Raw genomic sequence first — 12,729 nt, forward strand, 5'->3', positions numbered from 1 at the left:
ACAAATGCAGGAAATGACCTTTGATCCTGAAAAGTGCCCAGTCTACCTCAGATCCCTGGAACTTTAAATTATCTTAAGAGGTTGAGGAACAGGTGAAGCTAATTTTATCATGCTGTGATAATGCAGTAGCAACATGAGTGGTGTTCACTGCTTAACAGGACACTGCTGTGAAGTCAAAAAGACATTTTGCCTATCACACAAGTGAAAAACATGGTATATGAATAACAGTGTTGGTGTGATGTCAGGTCTGTGGGCTGTATGTCTCAAAGATTGGTTGGTTGTATCAAATAGCACATCCTTTTGGCTGTTCACAAATAACCAAAATGTTGATGATACCCAGCCAACCCATGCTAACAAAGATCACAGTACAGAATACAACATTAGTTGCGATCCTGCAATTAGACAACATTTACTGGAAATGTCTGAATGTAAGGATTGCCAGTCAATCTTGCAGTATAGCACTCTTATGCAAACTGAAAGTTATATATATTAATACATAGGGCCCTGTTCTTTACAGACTGGAAGAATAAGTACACTTACCACATCATACAATTATTACAACCCAACATTATAGGTGACAGACATTTGCTGGTTCATTTCTCCAATCAATGCCTTCACCAGAGTTAATCTGATTTAAAATTTAAAGATGTCCTGACATTTAACTGTCAGTCATCAGTAAGTGGTACATTCTCCATGGCAATGCCTCTACCAATCAGAGTGCAGTTGCTAACCAAGCAACATTCTTGTACAGTATAAATGTTGATTTTCCCCTCAAATTGCTATTCATGTGAATGTTTTAATTAGTGCAAGTCAAAAACCTTTAACAAATTGTGACTTTTCTCAGCAGTATTTCAGTTTTCTGAATGACTGTTTGTATACATTTCTCTCTTTTCTATCTGTATAGGTATTCTTGAAGTACAGGGTACAGAACCCAGTGATATCCAGAAAATCAGCACCTCACAACAATTTCTATCACTTACACCATCTGTTGTTAACACTAGAACAGGTAAGTCTGCTTTTTGTCCCTCCTAGGGATCATTGGTTTGAGAACTTTGGAGTGTGTTGTGTTTTAACTCACAAGGTGTCACAATTGTGCAGAACGAGCGCATGGCATGGATGAGAGAGGGATTGGTAGTTACTGTTCAGCTCATCTATCCTTTCAAAGTTGCCATTAGGGACACCATACTATGTTCAATCCTTTTTTTTCAAATGTGATTTGCTTTTCTGTTTCTTTCCCAGTTCTGGTAATCTATGTTTTAATTTGATCACCCTCTTAAATTATGTTTCACTGCAACCCTTAATTACAAACCATTGCTTAGTTCTCACATCTTACATCCAACAGAAAACTTTTTCTCATTGGAACCAGTGAATATCCCTATCAAATTCTTCCTCTTCCATAGAAAATAAAGCCCAGAATGAAAAAAAGACTTTGAAAACGCATTGTCCTTTCTGGACTTCCTGTAGCCATTAAGTACCTGTACTAGAGGCTTTACTGGCATTCTTGCTGTTTCCAAACTTGTCACCCTCTTTCTCTGGTCTTGTTGCAAAAGGATTTTTTCACCAGTTGCTGCCTGGTTGTTACAATGGAAGAGCTGTATTGCATACAATAGCTCATAGCAGTCTTGGAGATAAGCATTGCTGTATTATAAGAAACATCTTGATATATTCCAGTATAGAAAATGCTGTTTAAACATTTCTAGGATGTATTTAGTTATGATTCTGGAGTCAAGCTGATGCAGGAGAACCTTTAAAAATGGAATTGCAAACTACTTCTGGGATTTCCGAACAGCACGATGGACTTCCAGTTTTCAGAAGTGCCATTTAAGGGTGCTAGCTGGTTTAAGTTGTGAGCTTGCACCCAATACTGCTTGCCAGGCTGGTCACATAACGCAAGTATCAATTTTATAGTCCTCTGTAATTTTCATGTAGTCAGGTAAAAACTTTTCAGAGAGTCATGGCATCTCAGAGATATCCAGAACCATAGTCTGTATGATGGAACAAAGATAAATGTTTGATTGGCAGGGTCATACTTATCAAAATCTTTGTTCAGACCCCAATAATATTCTGAAGAAGGGTCAAAATGTTAACTCTGTTTTCTCTCCACAGATAATTCCAGAGCAATTTCTGTTCTTGATTCACAATAATGAAGTCTGCCTTGATGACATGTAACTGTTTTTTTTCCAGTCATCCTTCATCGCTCTTGAATGTGGCAAATGAGTTGAGCTTATTGGCAGCAGATACAACATCAGTTTCTATTCTTGGTCACATTCCAGGACCACCAAAATAATTAAACATTCAGAGTTCCACAAATTGCCTACTTCTTATAGGTTGTTGCTCAGTGTAATTTTAATTAAAACAAGCTTAGAAAAAGAAACAGAACAAAATGATATTGCATTTTGAAAAAAAACTAACCTTGACATCATCAGTCAGTGTGTGTTTGTGTGTTTTCCAAATAAATTTGGCAGTAATTAAATTAGCTAAATGTCTGAAACTGGGTTTATAAATCCCTTGAAATAGACATTTTGGCTCATTCATGTTTTATTTCTAGTCAAACATATCAAAATACTGAATTTTGTCAGTTCCTGCTAGTGGGTTTGCAGTTTCAGCCACCCTCTCCACATTTGAAGTGGGAAATTGTTGCCCTCTTTAGGGCCACTTCCCACCTGGTCTCAATTCCCTCCATAATGGAATTGTGGGTCACCCTCCAGCACGTGGACTGCAGCAGTTCAAAAATGCAGTTCACCACCACCTTCTCAAATGCAACAAGGGATGGGCAATAAATGTTGGCCCAGCCAGCAATAGACATGTTCCATAAGTGATTAAAACAAAAGGTCAGGAAGGTATAACTTGGAGAATAATTTGGAGGTATTGATAGTCTCATAACTCTTCAGCCCTTATTATTTTATTGGAAGAGGCCAAGGGTTTGAAAGGTGTTGTTGCAGTGCATCTTGTAGACAATCTGCAAAGCTGTAATTGAGCATTAGTGGATGAGAAATGAATGTTGAAGTTGGTAGATGGGACGCCGGTCAAGTGAACTGCTTTGTCCTTAAGCTGTTTAGCTCCTTCAGTTTGTTGGAGTTGGACACAGCTATCAAAATGGAAAATATTCCATTGGCTAAGGCCTTTGTTGAACATGCATCAGTACACAGAGCTATCTTCAGGTATTTCTCAGATACTATTTGTTCCTTTTCTATTTCTGTAGGTATTCCTGAAGCACAGAGTGCAGAACCTAGTGATACCCAGAAAGGCAGCACCTCACAACAGTTTCTGTTACTCAAACCACCTGTTCTTAGCACCAGCAGAGGTATATGTGCTATTTTTGCACCTTTCCTACAACATGACATGTTTTTCAGACAGTTCGGGAAGTGTTTGTGTTTTATTGTAGGGGTATCATAGTTGTATGGAACAAAACACATGGTATGGACTAGAGAGTTTATTTCTAGCTATCATTGTTCATGTTTGTAAATCCAGACCAAGGGATGAATAATCATCGTCCATCTTGTCTACTGTTTCAAACATCCCAACTTGGCCAGCTCCATTGCAAGAAAAATACACCCTAACCCTCTCATGGAGTTAAGCCAGTTTTTGAAGAGTCATGGTTCAGGGGTAGAACATTACAGTGCAGTACAGGCCCTCTGGCCCTCTATGTTGCACCAACCTGTGAAACCAGTCTAAAGTCCATCTAACCTGCACTATTCCATTATTATCCATATGTTTATCCAATGACCATTTGAATGTCCTTAATGTTGGCGAGTCCACTACTGTTGCAGGCCGGGCATTCAATGCCCTTACTACTCTCTGAGTAAAGAACCTACCTCTAACATCTGTCTTATATCTATCACCCCTCAATTTAAAACTATGTCCCCTCATGCTAGCCATCACTATGTGAGGAAAAAGGCTCTCACTGTCCACCCTATCTAATTCTCTAATCATCTTGTATGTCTCTACTAAGTCATATCTTAACTTTCTTCTCTCTGTCTAAAACAGCCTCAAGACTCTCAGCCTTTCCTCATAAGACCTTCCCTCCACCCCAGGCAACATCCTGGTAAATTTCCTCTGCACCCTTTCCAATGCTTCCACATCCTTCCTATAATGCGGTGACCAGAATTGTATGCAACACTCCAACTACAGCCGCACCAGAGTTTTGTACAGCTGAAACATGACCTCATGGCTCCGAAACTCAATCTCTCTACCAATAAAAGCTAACACACCATATGCTTTCTGAACAACCCTCTCAACCTGGGTGGCAACTTTCAGGAATCTGTGCACATGGATACTGAGATCTCTCTGCTCATCCACATTACCAAGATCCTTACCATTAGCCATGTACTCTGTATCCCTGTTACTCCTTCCAAAATGAATCACCTCACACTTTTCCGCATTAAACTCCCTTTGCCACCTCTCAGCCCAGCTCTGCTTATGTATGTCCCTCTGAAACCTGCAACATCCTTCCGCACTGTCCACAACTCCACCGACTTCAGTGTCATCGGCAAATTTACTAACCCATCTTCGCCACCCTCATCCAGGTCATTTATAAAAATGACAAGCAATAGTGGCCCCAAAACAGATCCTTGTGGTGCACCACTAGTGACTGAACTCCAGGATGAACATTTCCCATCAACCACCACCCTCTGTCTTCTTTCAGCTAGCCAATTTCTGACCCAAACCACTAATCACCCTCAATTCCATGTCTCCATATTTTCTGTAATAGCCTACTGTGGGAGACCTTATCAGATGCTTTACTGAAATCCATGTACACTACATCAACCGCTTTACCCTCATCCACCTGTTTAGTCAACTTCTCAAAGAACTCAATAAAGTTTGTGAGTCACGAATTACCCTTCACAAAACCATGTTGGCTATCCCTAATCAAATTATTCCTTGCTGGATGAATATAAATCCTATCTCTTATAACCTTTCCCAACACTTTACCCACAATTGAAGGAAGGCTTACTGGTCTATAATTACCAGGGTTGTCTCTACTCTCCTTGAACAAGGGGACAACATTTGCTATGGTCCAGTTTTCTGGCACTATGTCTGTAGACAATGACAACTTAAAGATCAAAGCCAAAGGCTCTGCAATCTTCTCAGTAGCTTCTCAGAGATTCCTAGGGTAAATCCCATCCGGCCCAGGGGACTTTATTTTCACACTTTCCAGAATTGCTAACACCTCCTCCTTTGGAATCTCAATCGGGTCTAGTCTGATAACCTGCATCTCAGTATTCTCCTGGTCAACATTGTCTTTTTCCTGTGTGAATACTGTCAAAAATATATTCTTTTAGCACCTCTCCTATGTCTTCAGACTCCACGCACAATTTCTCACTACTGTCCTTAACTGGCCCTAATCTTCCCCGAGTCATTCTTTTATCTTGACATACATACATACAGAAAACTTTAGGGATTTCCTTGATCCTATTTGCCAAAGACTTCTCATGTCCTCTCCTGGCTCTTCTTAGCTCTCCTTCAGGTCCTTCCTGGTTAACTTGTAACTCTCAAATGCCCGATCTGAATCTTCATGCCTCATCTTTATATAAGCCTCCTCTTTCCTCTTGACCAGACATTCAACTTCTTTAGTAAACCACAGTTCCCTCACTGTTCCTTGAACAAGCTCCACATTTCAATTGTGCCCATTCCCTGCAGTTTCCTTCCCATCCTATGCATCCTAAATCTTGCCTAATTGCATCATTATTGTCATTTCCCCAGCTATAACTCTTGCCCTGCAGTATATATCTATCCCTTTCCATTGCTAAAGTAAACATAACCGAATTGTGGTCACTGTCACCAAAGTGCTCACCTACCTCCAAATTTAACACATGGACTGGTTCATTACCCAGTACCAAATCCAATGTGGCCTTGCCTCTTGTTGGCCTATCTACATACTGTGTCAGGAAACCCTCCTGCACACATTGGACATAAACTGACCCATCTAAAGTACTCGAACTATAGCGTTTCCAGTCAATATTTGGAAAGTTAAAGTCCCCCATTACAACTACCCTGCTACTTTCGTTCCTATCCTGAATCATTTTGGCAGTTCTTTCTTCTACATCTCTGGAACTTTTCAGAGGCCTATAGAAAACTCCCAACAGGGTGACCTCTTCTTTCCTGTTTTTAACCTCAATCCATATTGTAGACAAGACCTCATCAAATGTCCTTTCTGCCACTGTAATACTGTCCTTGACTAACAATGCCACATCTTCCCTCTTTTACCACCTTCCTTGATTTTACTGAATCATCTAAACCCCAGAACCTCAACAACCATTCCTGTCTCTGCTCTATCCATGTCTCCGAAATTGCCACAATATCAAAGTCCCAGGTACCAACCCATGCTGCAAGTTTACCCACCTTATTCCGGATGCTTCTGACATTGAAGCAGACACACTTCAAACCACCTTCCTGCCCGCCGGTACACTCCTGCAACCTTGAAACCTTATTCATGACTTCACTACTCTCAACCTTCTGTCCAATGGAGTTACAGATCAGGTTCCCATCCCCCAGCTGAATTAGTTTAAACCCTCCCGAAGAGGATTAACAAGTTCCCTTCCCCCAGGATATTGGTACCTCTCTGGTTCAGGTGTAGACCATCCCGTTTGTAGAAGTCCCACCTACCAGAGAATGAGGCCCAATTATCCAGGTATATGAATCCCTCCATCATGCACCATCCCTGTAGCCACATATTAAACTGCTTTCTCTCCCTATTCCTTGCCTCTCTAGCACGTGGCATGGGTATCAAACCAGGGCAGCTCATGTGTGTTGTGAAAAGTAGTCTGCATTTGGACAGATAAGTTCAAAAGGCCCTCTCGTGCCCCTGCATGCAAGGTTGTGCCACTCAAACAAACCCATGACCTTCCTGCCAAAAGTGTGCTCCTCCTTCCACCTCTCTTTGCACATTGGTGCCCTCAACCTGTTTCTTACAGTGTGGCTTTTTCATGCCCATTCACACACTGCACATTATATGGAAGCAGTGAATTCTACAGTGGAAGTTATATATATGTAAGGCCTGGCTGAGAACCCAGAGAAGCATCATATTTTGAAACACCTGAGGCCTTCTTGATTGACAGCTCTGGATGTCTGATTTCTACCATCAATTTCTCAGTGAATTTGTTTCAAGTGCCTACTGGTTTCAGCTATTGAGTATTTAAAAGGTCTGGATGATTGACAATTTTAGTGGGAAGCAATAGAAGGTTAAGAATTAATCTCTTTTTTAAAGTTGTTTTTACACATTTATCTCAACAATTAAAATCTAGCCCTGTATGTTTGGTCATCCATTTCAATGATGTGGATGTGGGTATCAAATGAACTATCTTATTTAAAATTTGAGACCCTGGTAGTTTTTTTTTTAAAAAGCCATAAATTCCACAGTTTTGAAGTAACAAAATAAAATCTACACAAAGTTAGAAAATAAAATTATCTGTTGTGGTTCTGTTCGCCGAGCTGGGAATTTGTGTTGCAAACGTTTCGTCCCCTGTCTAGGTGACATCCTCAGTGCTTGGGAGCCTCCTGTGAAGTGCTTCTGTGATCTTTCCACCGGCATGCAACACAAATTCCCAGCTCGGCGAACAGAACCATAACAACGAGCACCCGAGCTACAAATCTCCCAAACTTTGAATAAAATTATCTACAGTATATGCATAACTTCCACTGTAATATCCAAAATTGCCATGAGGTAAATAAGGATAACAGACAAATTGTGGTCAGAACACATCATAAAAACAAATACAGAATTCTATGGTTTTCTCAGCAGCCCCCACATTGTTGGTCACCAAATCTCTTTAGGGCTTTGTCTCCTTTACAAGAAATTTCAATTCTGCACTTTCAACGATCTAGATTTGAAACTCTGTCAAAGACACTCTGGCACTCACTGGCTCAACAACCGCTCACTGCACGGCAACATTTACATATTTCCAGCTCTTTCATAGACAGTTAGTTTCACTAAACTGGCATTACCTTTTAGTTTTTCCCATCTCCAATATTTCTCATCTTCACTAAACTAACACTGTTTGTGGAACTTCTTCACCCCCCACTCAGCAACAAAGGGCTTCTGGGATTTAAATGAGCCCTTGGCTGCACAGAGCCGTCTGCAGCTCTTTAACTACATGAAGACACACTTTGGCTCTCCGACACAGAACCAGCAAACATCCACCATCTTCTTAGCTCCTCAGGATATCTCCCAAACTCTGACTTCCTGGAGCTTGCTACCCACAGCAGCTCAGCTGTCTGGAGCCTATTCCCCCTCTTCTAAACACTTGATTAACCAGCAGCCTGAAGCTGTCAAGTTTCTACTTTCATTGACTCCAACCAATCTTCTTTGGTTCTCTAATTTTGAGTAAAACTGCCTCTGACTCTTGAATATCAATTCACTGACCCTGATCTGATCTGATGACGTATCAAACTCTTCAAAGGAGACCCCACCAAGTTACAAAACAGAAGCAAATGAATCAAGTGCTGAAACTTTGTCCTTAAATGTTACAATCAGGAAAGGCTGCTAACCCACACTGCATAGATTGGTACAAGAAAGGATTATTTCACAATGTGCAAAAACGTGAAATTATCCACTTTGGAGGAAAAACAGAAATACAAGAATTTCTTGGAAGTTGAGAGTTTGGGAAGTGTTGATGTCCAAACGGATCTGCATGTGCCTGTTTAAGAGTCACTGAGAAGTAACACGTAGATGCAGCAAATAATTAGGAAGTCCTCGGATGCTACCTGACCTGCTGTGCTTTTCCAGCACCATTCTAATCTAGACTCTGGTTTCCAGCATCTGCAGTCATTGTTTTTACCTGATAGGTGTTGAATAAGGCAATGGTTCTCAAAGAATTAATTAGGCTCCACCTAATTTGATGATATTGTACAAGTTTGCCTATGGATAAACCAGAACTTTTTTTTGTAGAACCCCTGCAGTGCAGAAAAAGACCATTTGGTCCATTGAGTCTGCACTGACCGTCTGAAGAGCATCCAACCCAAACCAGCTCTCTACCATGTTACCCCTCATTTCCCATGGCTCATCCACCTAGCTTTTTTAGATTAGATTAGATTAGATTACTTACAGTGTGGAAACAGGCCCTTCGGCCCAACAAGTCCACACCGACCCGCCGAAGCGCAACCCACCCATACCCCTACATTTACCCCTTACCTAACACTACTGGCAATTTAGCATGGCCAATTCACCTGACCCGCACATCTTTTTGGACTGTGGGAGGAAACCGGAGCACCCGGAGGAAACCCACGCAGACGCAGGGAGAACGTGCAAACTCCACACAGTCAGTCGCCTGAGTCGGGAATTGAACCCGGGTCTCAGGCGCTGTGAGGCAGCAGTGCTAACCACTGCCACCGTGCCGCCCACTAGCTCATCTCTAGACATTGTGGACAACATGCAAACTCCATGCAAGAGTGTCACCCAAAAATGGAATCAAACCCAGGTCCCTGGTACTGTGAGGCAGCAGTGGTAACTACTGAGCCACTGTCACAGTCCAACATCTAAGGACCTCAGACTTATATTTACAGTTCTCACCATAGTTTCAGTAACAATGTCTAACAAACCTTTGTAACATGTAGCTCATTGCTATCATGTAAAAAATACATTGTATAAAGACAAGAGCCCTTTCTTGTTCAGATACAATAGTGGTTTCTCAACTACCCCTGTAACCTAAATAAGCCTTTAGATCCAGTTAGGGGTCTCTCTAATGTTGTTGCCTATTACACAAGATGTGATTGAAAAAATAGGCATTGGACCAAGGAGAGCAAATTTCCAGAAAATCAAGTTGGTTTCCCCTTTAAAGACTTAACATTTTTACTCATGTAGACAGTCAGCAGCTACAAGATTCTGAACAAACAAGCAGTCAGCAGGAGCTCATTGAAAGATAAACAAAGCACAAACAGTACTCCAAGCCAAAGCCTTTATTTCAGATCTGATAAGGAAGTGCAGAAGAAGCAGTGCAGCGAGAAAGAACTTAAAGGTGGTACAACATGACAGTTACTGATTCCATCAGGAACCAGAGACCTGAAGGAGCATTCCTGGTTAAAGTTTCAGTGAGGAAATGAACATCTCTGTGAATAAAGTTACTAACTGTTGTCGAGAAGGGAAGATATCCTAAATTAATAGCACAAAAAGCAGGCTTCTTGAGAAGTCAAGAAGCAAACAAAATGTAGTACATACATTTTGTAATAGGCATTGCTGCCATTTCAACACCACAAGACATGGCTACAATTGAAAAATCAGGAGCCATAGAAGCACTTTATACCAAGGTGGCAGCAGCCAGAAATATTGTGAAGCTGAATTAAGGTAACAAAATGGACAATTTAAAAGTTGAAGCAGACAGACTCTAACAGAAGGCAATAGATAACTTTTGAAGCTTCGGTAAGAGTAGAAGGTTTATAATTTTAACAGCAATTTTGAGAAAAAAAGATATATTAACAATACAAGCATAAAGTTGTTTTTGGAAAGTCGTACAAAGAATGGACACTGCTTATTAATGTGTTAAGAGGTCAGAAATTGCCTATTTTGCTTGCTAAAATGTAGGAAACCTCCATGTTACTTACAGAAGATGAGAAACTTCCATTTCGATTGCAAAGATGCAGAAAAAAATACGAGTAATCAGTAAAGGTGTACAGCATTTAAAAGCTTTAAGACAAAGAAATCAAAACACCATTTTCCAAAATTTCTTTGGTTTGGCATATTTCCAGTAGTTTGGAATATTACAAAGATAACTCCTTTATTCAAAAGGGAGGGAGGCAGACTGCAGAAAGCTACAGGCCTGTTAGCTTATTATCTGTGGGTAAGGGGGAACCAGTGGATGTACTGTATTTTGATTTCCTCAAGGCATCAGATAAAGTGCTTCATCAAAGCTTATTGCAGAAGATAACAGCTCATACAGGGGAGAGCATATGGGCATAGATAAAGAGTGTTTACATCTTATAAAATGAAGAGGTTCTGTTGTCTCCTGGCGCTTAAGACTAAAAAGAACTGAAACTTCTTTACTTAGACGGTGATGAATATTTGGAACTCTCTACTCCAGATAATTGTGGTAGCTTGAGTCTATTCGACACAGATATTAACATATTTCTTGATATTAAGTCATCAAAGGATGTGGGATAGAGCAGGAGAATGGTGTTCTAATAGAGCATCAGGCAAAATCTGGTTAGAAGGTGGTCTGACGAGGTGAAAATTGCCCTCATCCTGCTTCTGTGTTCCTAAAACAGTTCTCCAAAGCAAATCATTTGGTGAATTACTCCTGATTGTTTTGTAAGCAAATCAGTCTGCTGTTCTGTATCAGCAGTATCTTAGAGAAAGCTAATAAAATTTATTGCCACTTAATTTGTCGCCATTTTGACAGTAAGGGCCATAGTCATGACATTAGGAGAACTCCCTGCCTTTGCTTAAATGTTACTTTGACAACCACCTAGACAGGGCACATCACTAAAGGACTGTATATTTGAAATTTAGAAAGTATTTCTCATGGTGTTTATGTGTTTGTTTCTAAAATCAATATTGCTTTCTTTTGTATTTGTGCATGCCCACAGATCATTACAGTACTTTAAAAGTAGAAGTCAATATTGCAGTGTTAAATCTTAATTTTGTTTTCTTGGACAATGACGGTATAATTCAGAAACAGAAGCCAAGGAAGAATACTCCATGAAGCCAACGGGGAGAAGAAAACTGCATTCTAATTATGATGTCAAAGAAGAAATTGGAAGGTAAATATGTCCTAGGGGATTTTTAAGCTCTCCAAGTAAGGTATTATTCATGTTATAATGATGGAAATATCTTCTGGAGATGCTGAACTGCTCAGAAGATTGCTAATAAAAATGTACCATCTCGAATCATATCAGTGGTAGTGTATTGTAGGAACACAGTGTAAAAATACAAAATATCATTGCTGAATAAGTCCCTTATCATCCAAGTCTACCCCTGAAATTTGAACAAAGAACAATATAGAACAGGACCAGGCTCTTCAGCCAACCAAGCCTGTGCCAATTCCTAATCCTTATTTAGATCTGCTACTTACTGCCCATACACAGTTTCTATCCCTCTATTCACCTCCCATTCATGTTTTTATCAAGGTACACCTTAAACATTGCTAACATGCTTCCACCACTTCCACTGGCAATGTGTTCCAGGCACCCACCACACTGTGAAAGATGTTTCCCACACTTCTTCCTTAACCTTGTTCCCTCATCTTGAACCTATGGGCTCTTGTAGTTGACCTCTCTACTCTGAGAAAAAACTTCTGACTCTCCACCCTATCCAAGCCTCTCATAAGTTTGTAGGTTGCCCCTCAGTCTCCATCTCTTTAGTGAATACAATCCTCATACCCAAAACCCTCCTAACCAGGCAACATCCGTGCGAATGTCTCTGCACCCTCTCCAAAGTATCCACATTTTTCTGGTACTGTGATGACTAGAACAGCACACAGTATTAGAATTGTGGCCTAACTAAAGTTTTATACAGCTGTAACATAACTTACCAACTTTTATATTCGATGGCCTGACCAATGAAGGCAAGCATGCTGTATGCCATCTTGACTACCTTATCATTGTTCAATGAATGTGCTTTTGGGGATCTGTGGACCTGTTCACCCAGATCCCTCAGTATGTCAATGCTCCAAAAGGTTTTGCCTTTTATTGTATAATTTGCACCTGACTTTGATCTTCTAAAATACATCCACCTTACATTTGTCTGGATTAAACTCTACCTGCCATTTCTGTGCCCAAATCTGCAATCTACCTATATCT

General features: G+C 40.5%; 1 protein-coding gene across 1 annotated transcript in view; it reads left to right on the forward strand.

The window, feature by feature from the left end:
* Positions 1-12,729, forward strand: part of obscnb (obscurin, cytoskeletal calmodulin and titin-interacting RhoGEF b) — an 821,414-nt gene that overhangs the window by 726,817 nt on the left and 81,868 nt on the right. Inside the window, exons 102-104 of the mRNA XM_060825732.1 lie at positions 905-1,006; positions 3,203-3,304; positions 11,604-11,691. Coding sequence (XP_060681715.1) covers positions 905-1,006; positions 3,203-3,304; positions 11,604-11,691 — 292 coding nt within the window. The remainder of the gene's footprint in view (positions 1-904; positions 1,007-3,202; positions 3,305-11,603; positions 11,692-12,729) is intronic.

The sequence above is a fragment of the Hemiscyllium ocellatum genome, chromosome 5 (assembly GCF_020745735.1).
Source record: "Hemiscyllium ocellatum isolate sHemOce1 chromosome 5, sHemOce1.pat.X.cur, whole genome shotgun sequence".
In the NCBI taxonomy this organism is placed as follows: Eukaryota; Metazoa; Chordata; class Chondrichthyes; order Orectolobiformes; family Hemiscylliidae; genus Hemiscyllium; species Hemiscyllium ocellatum.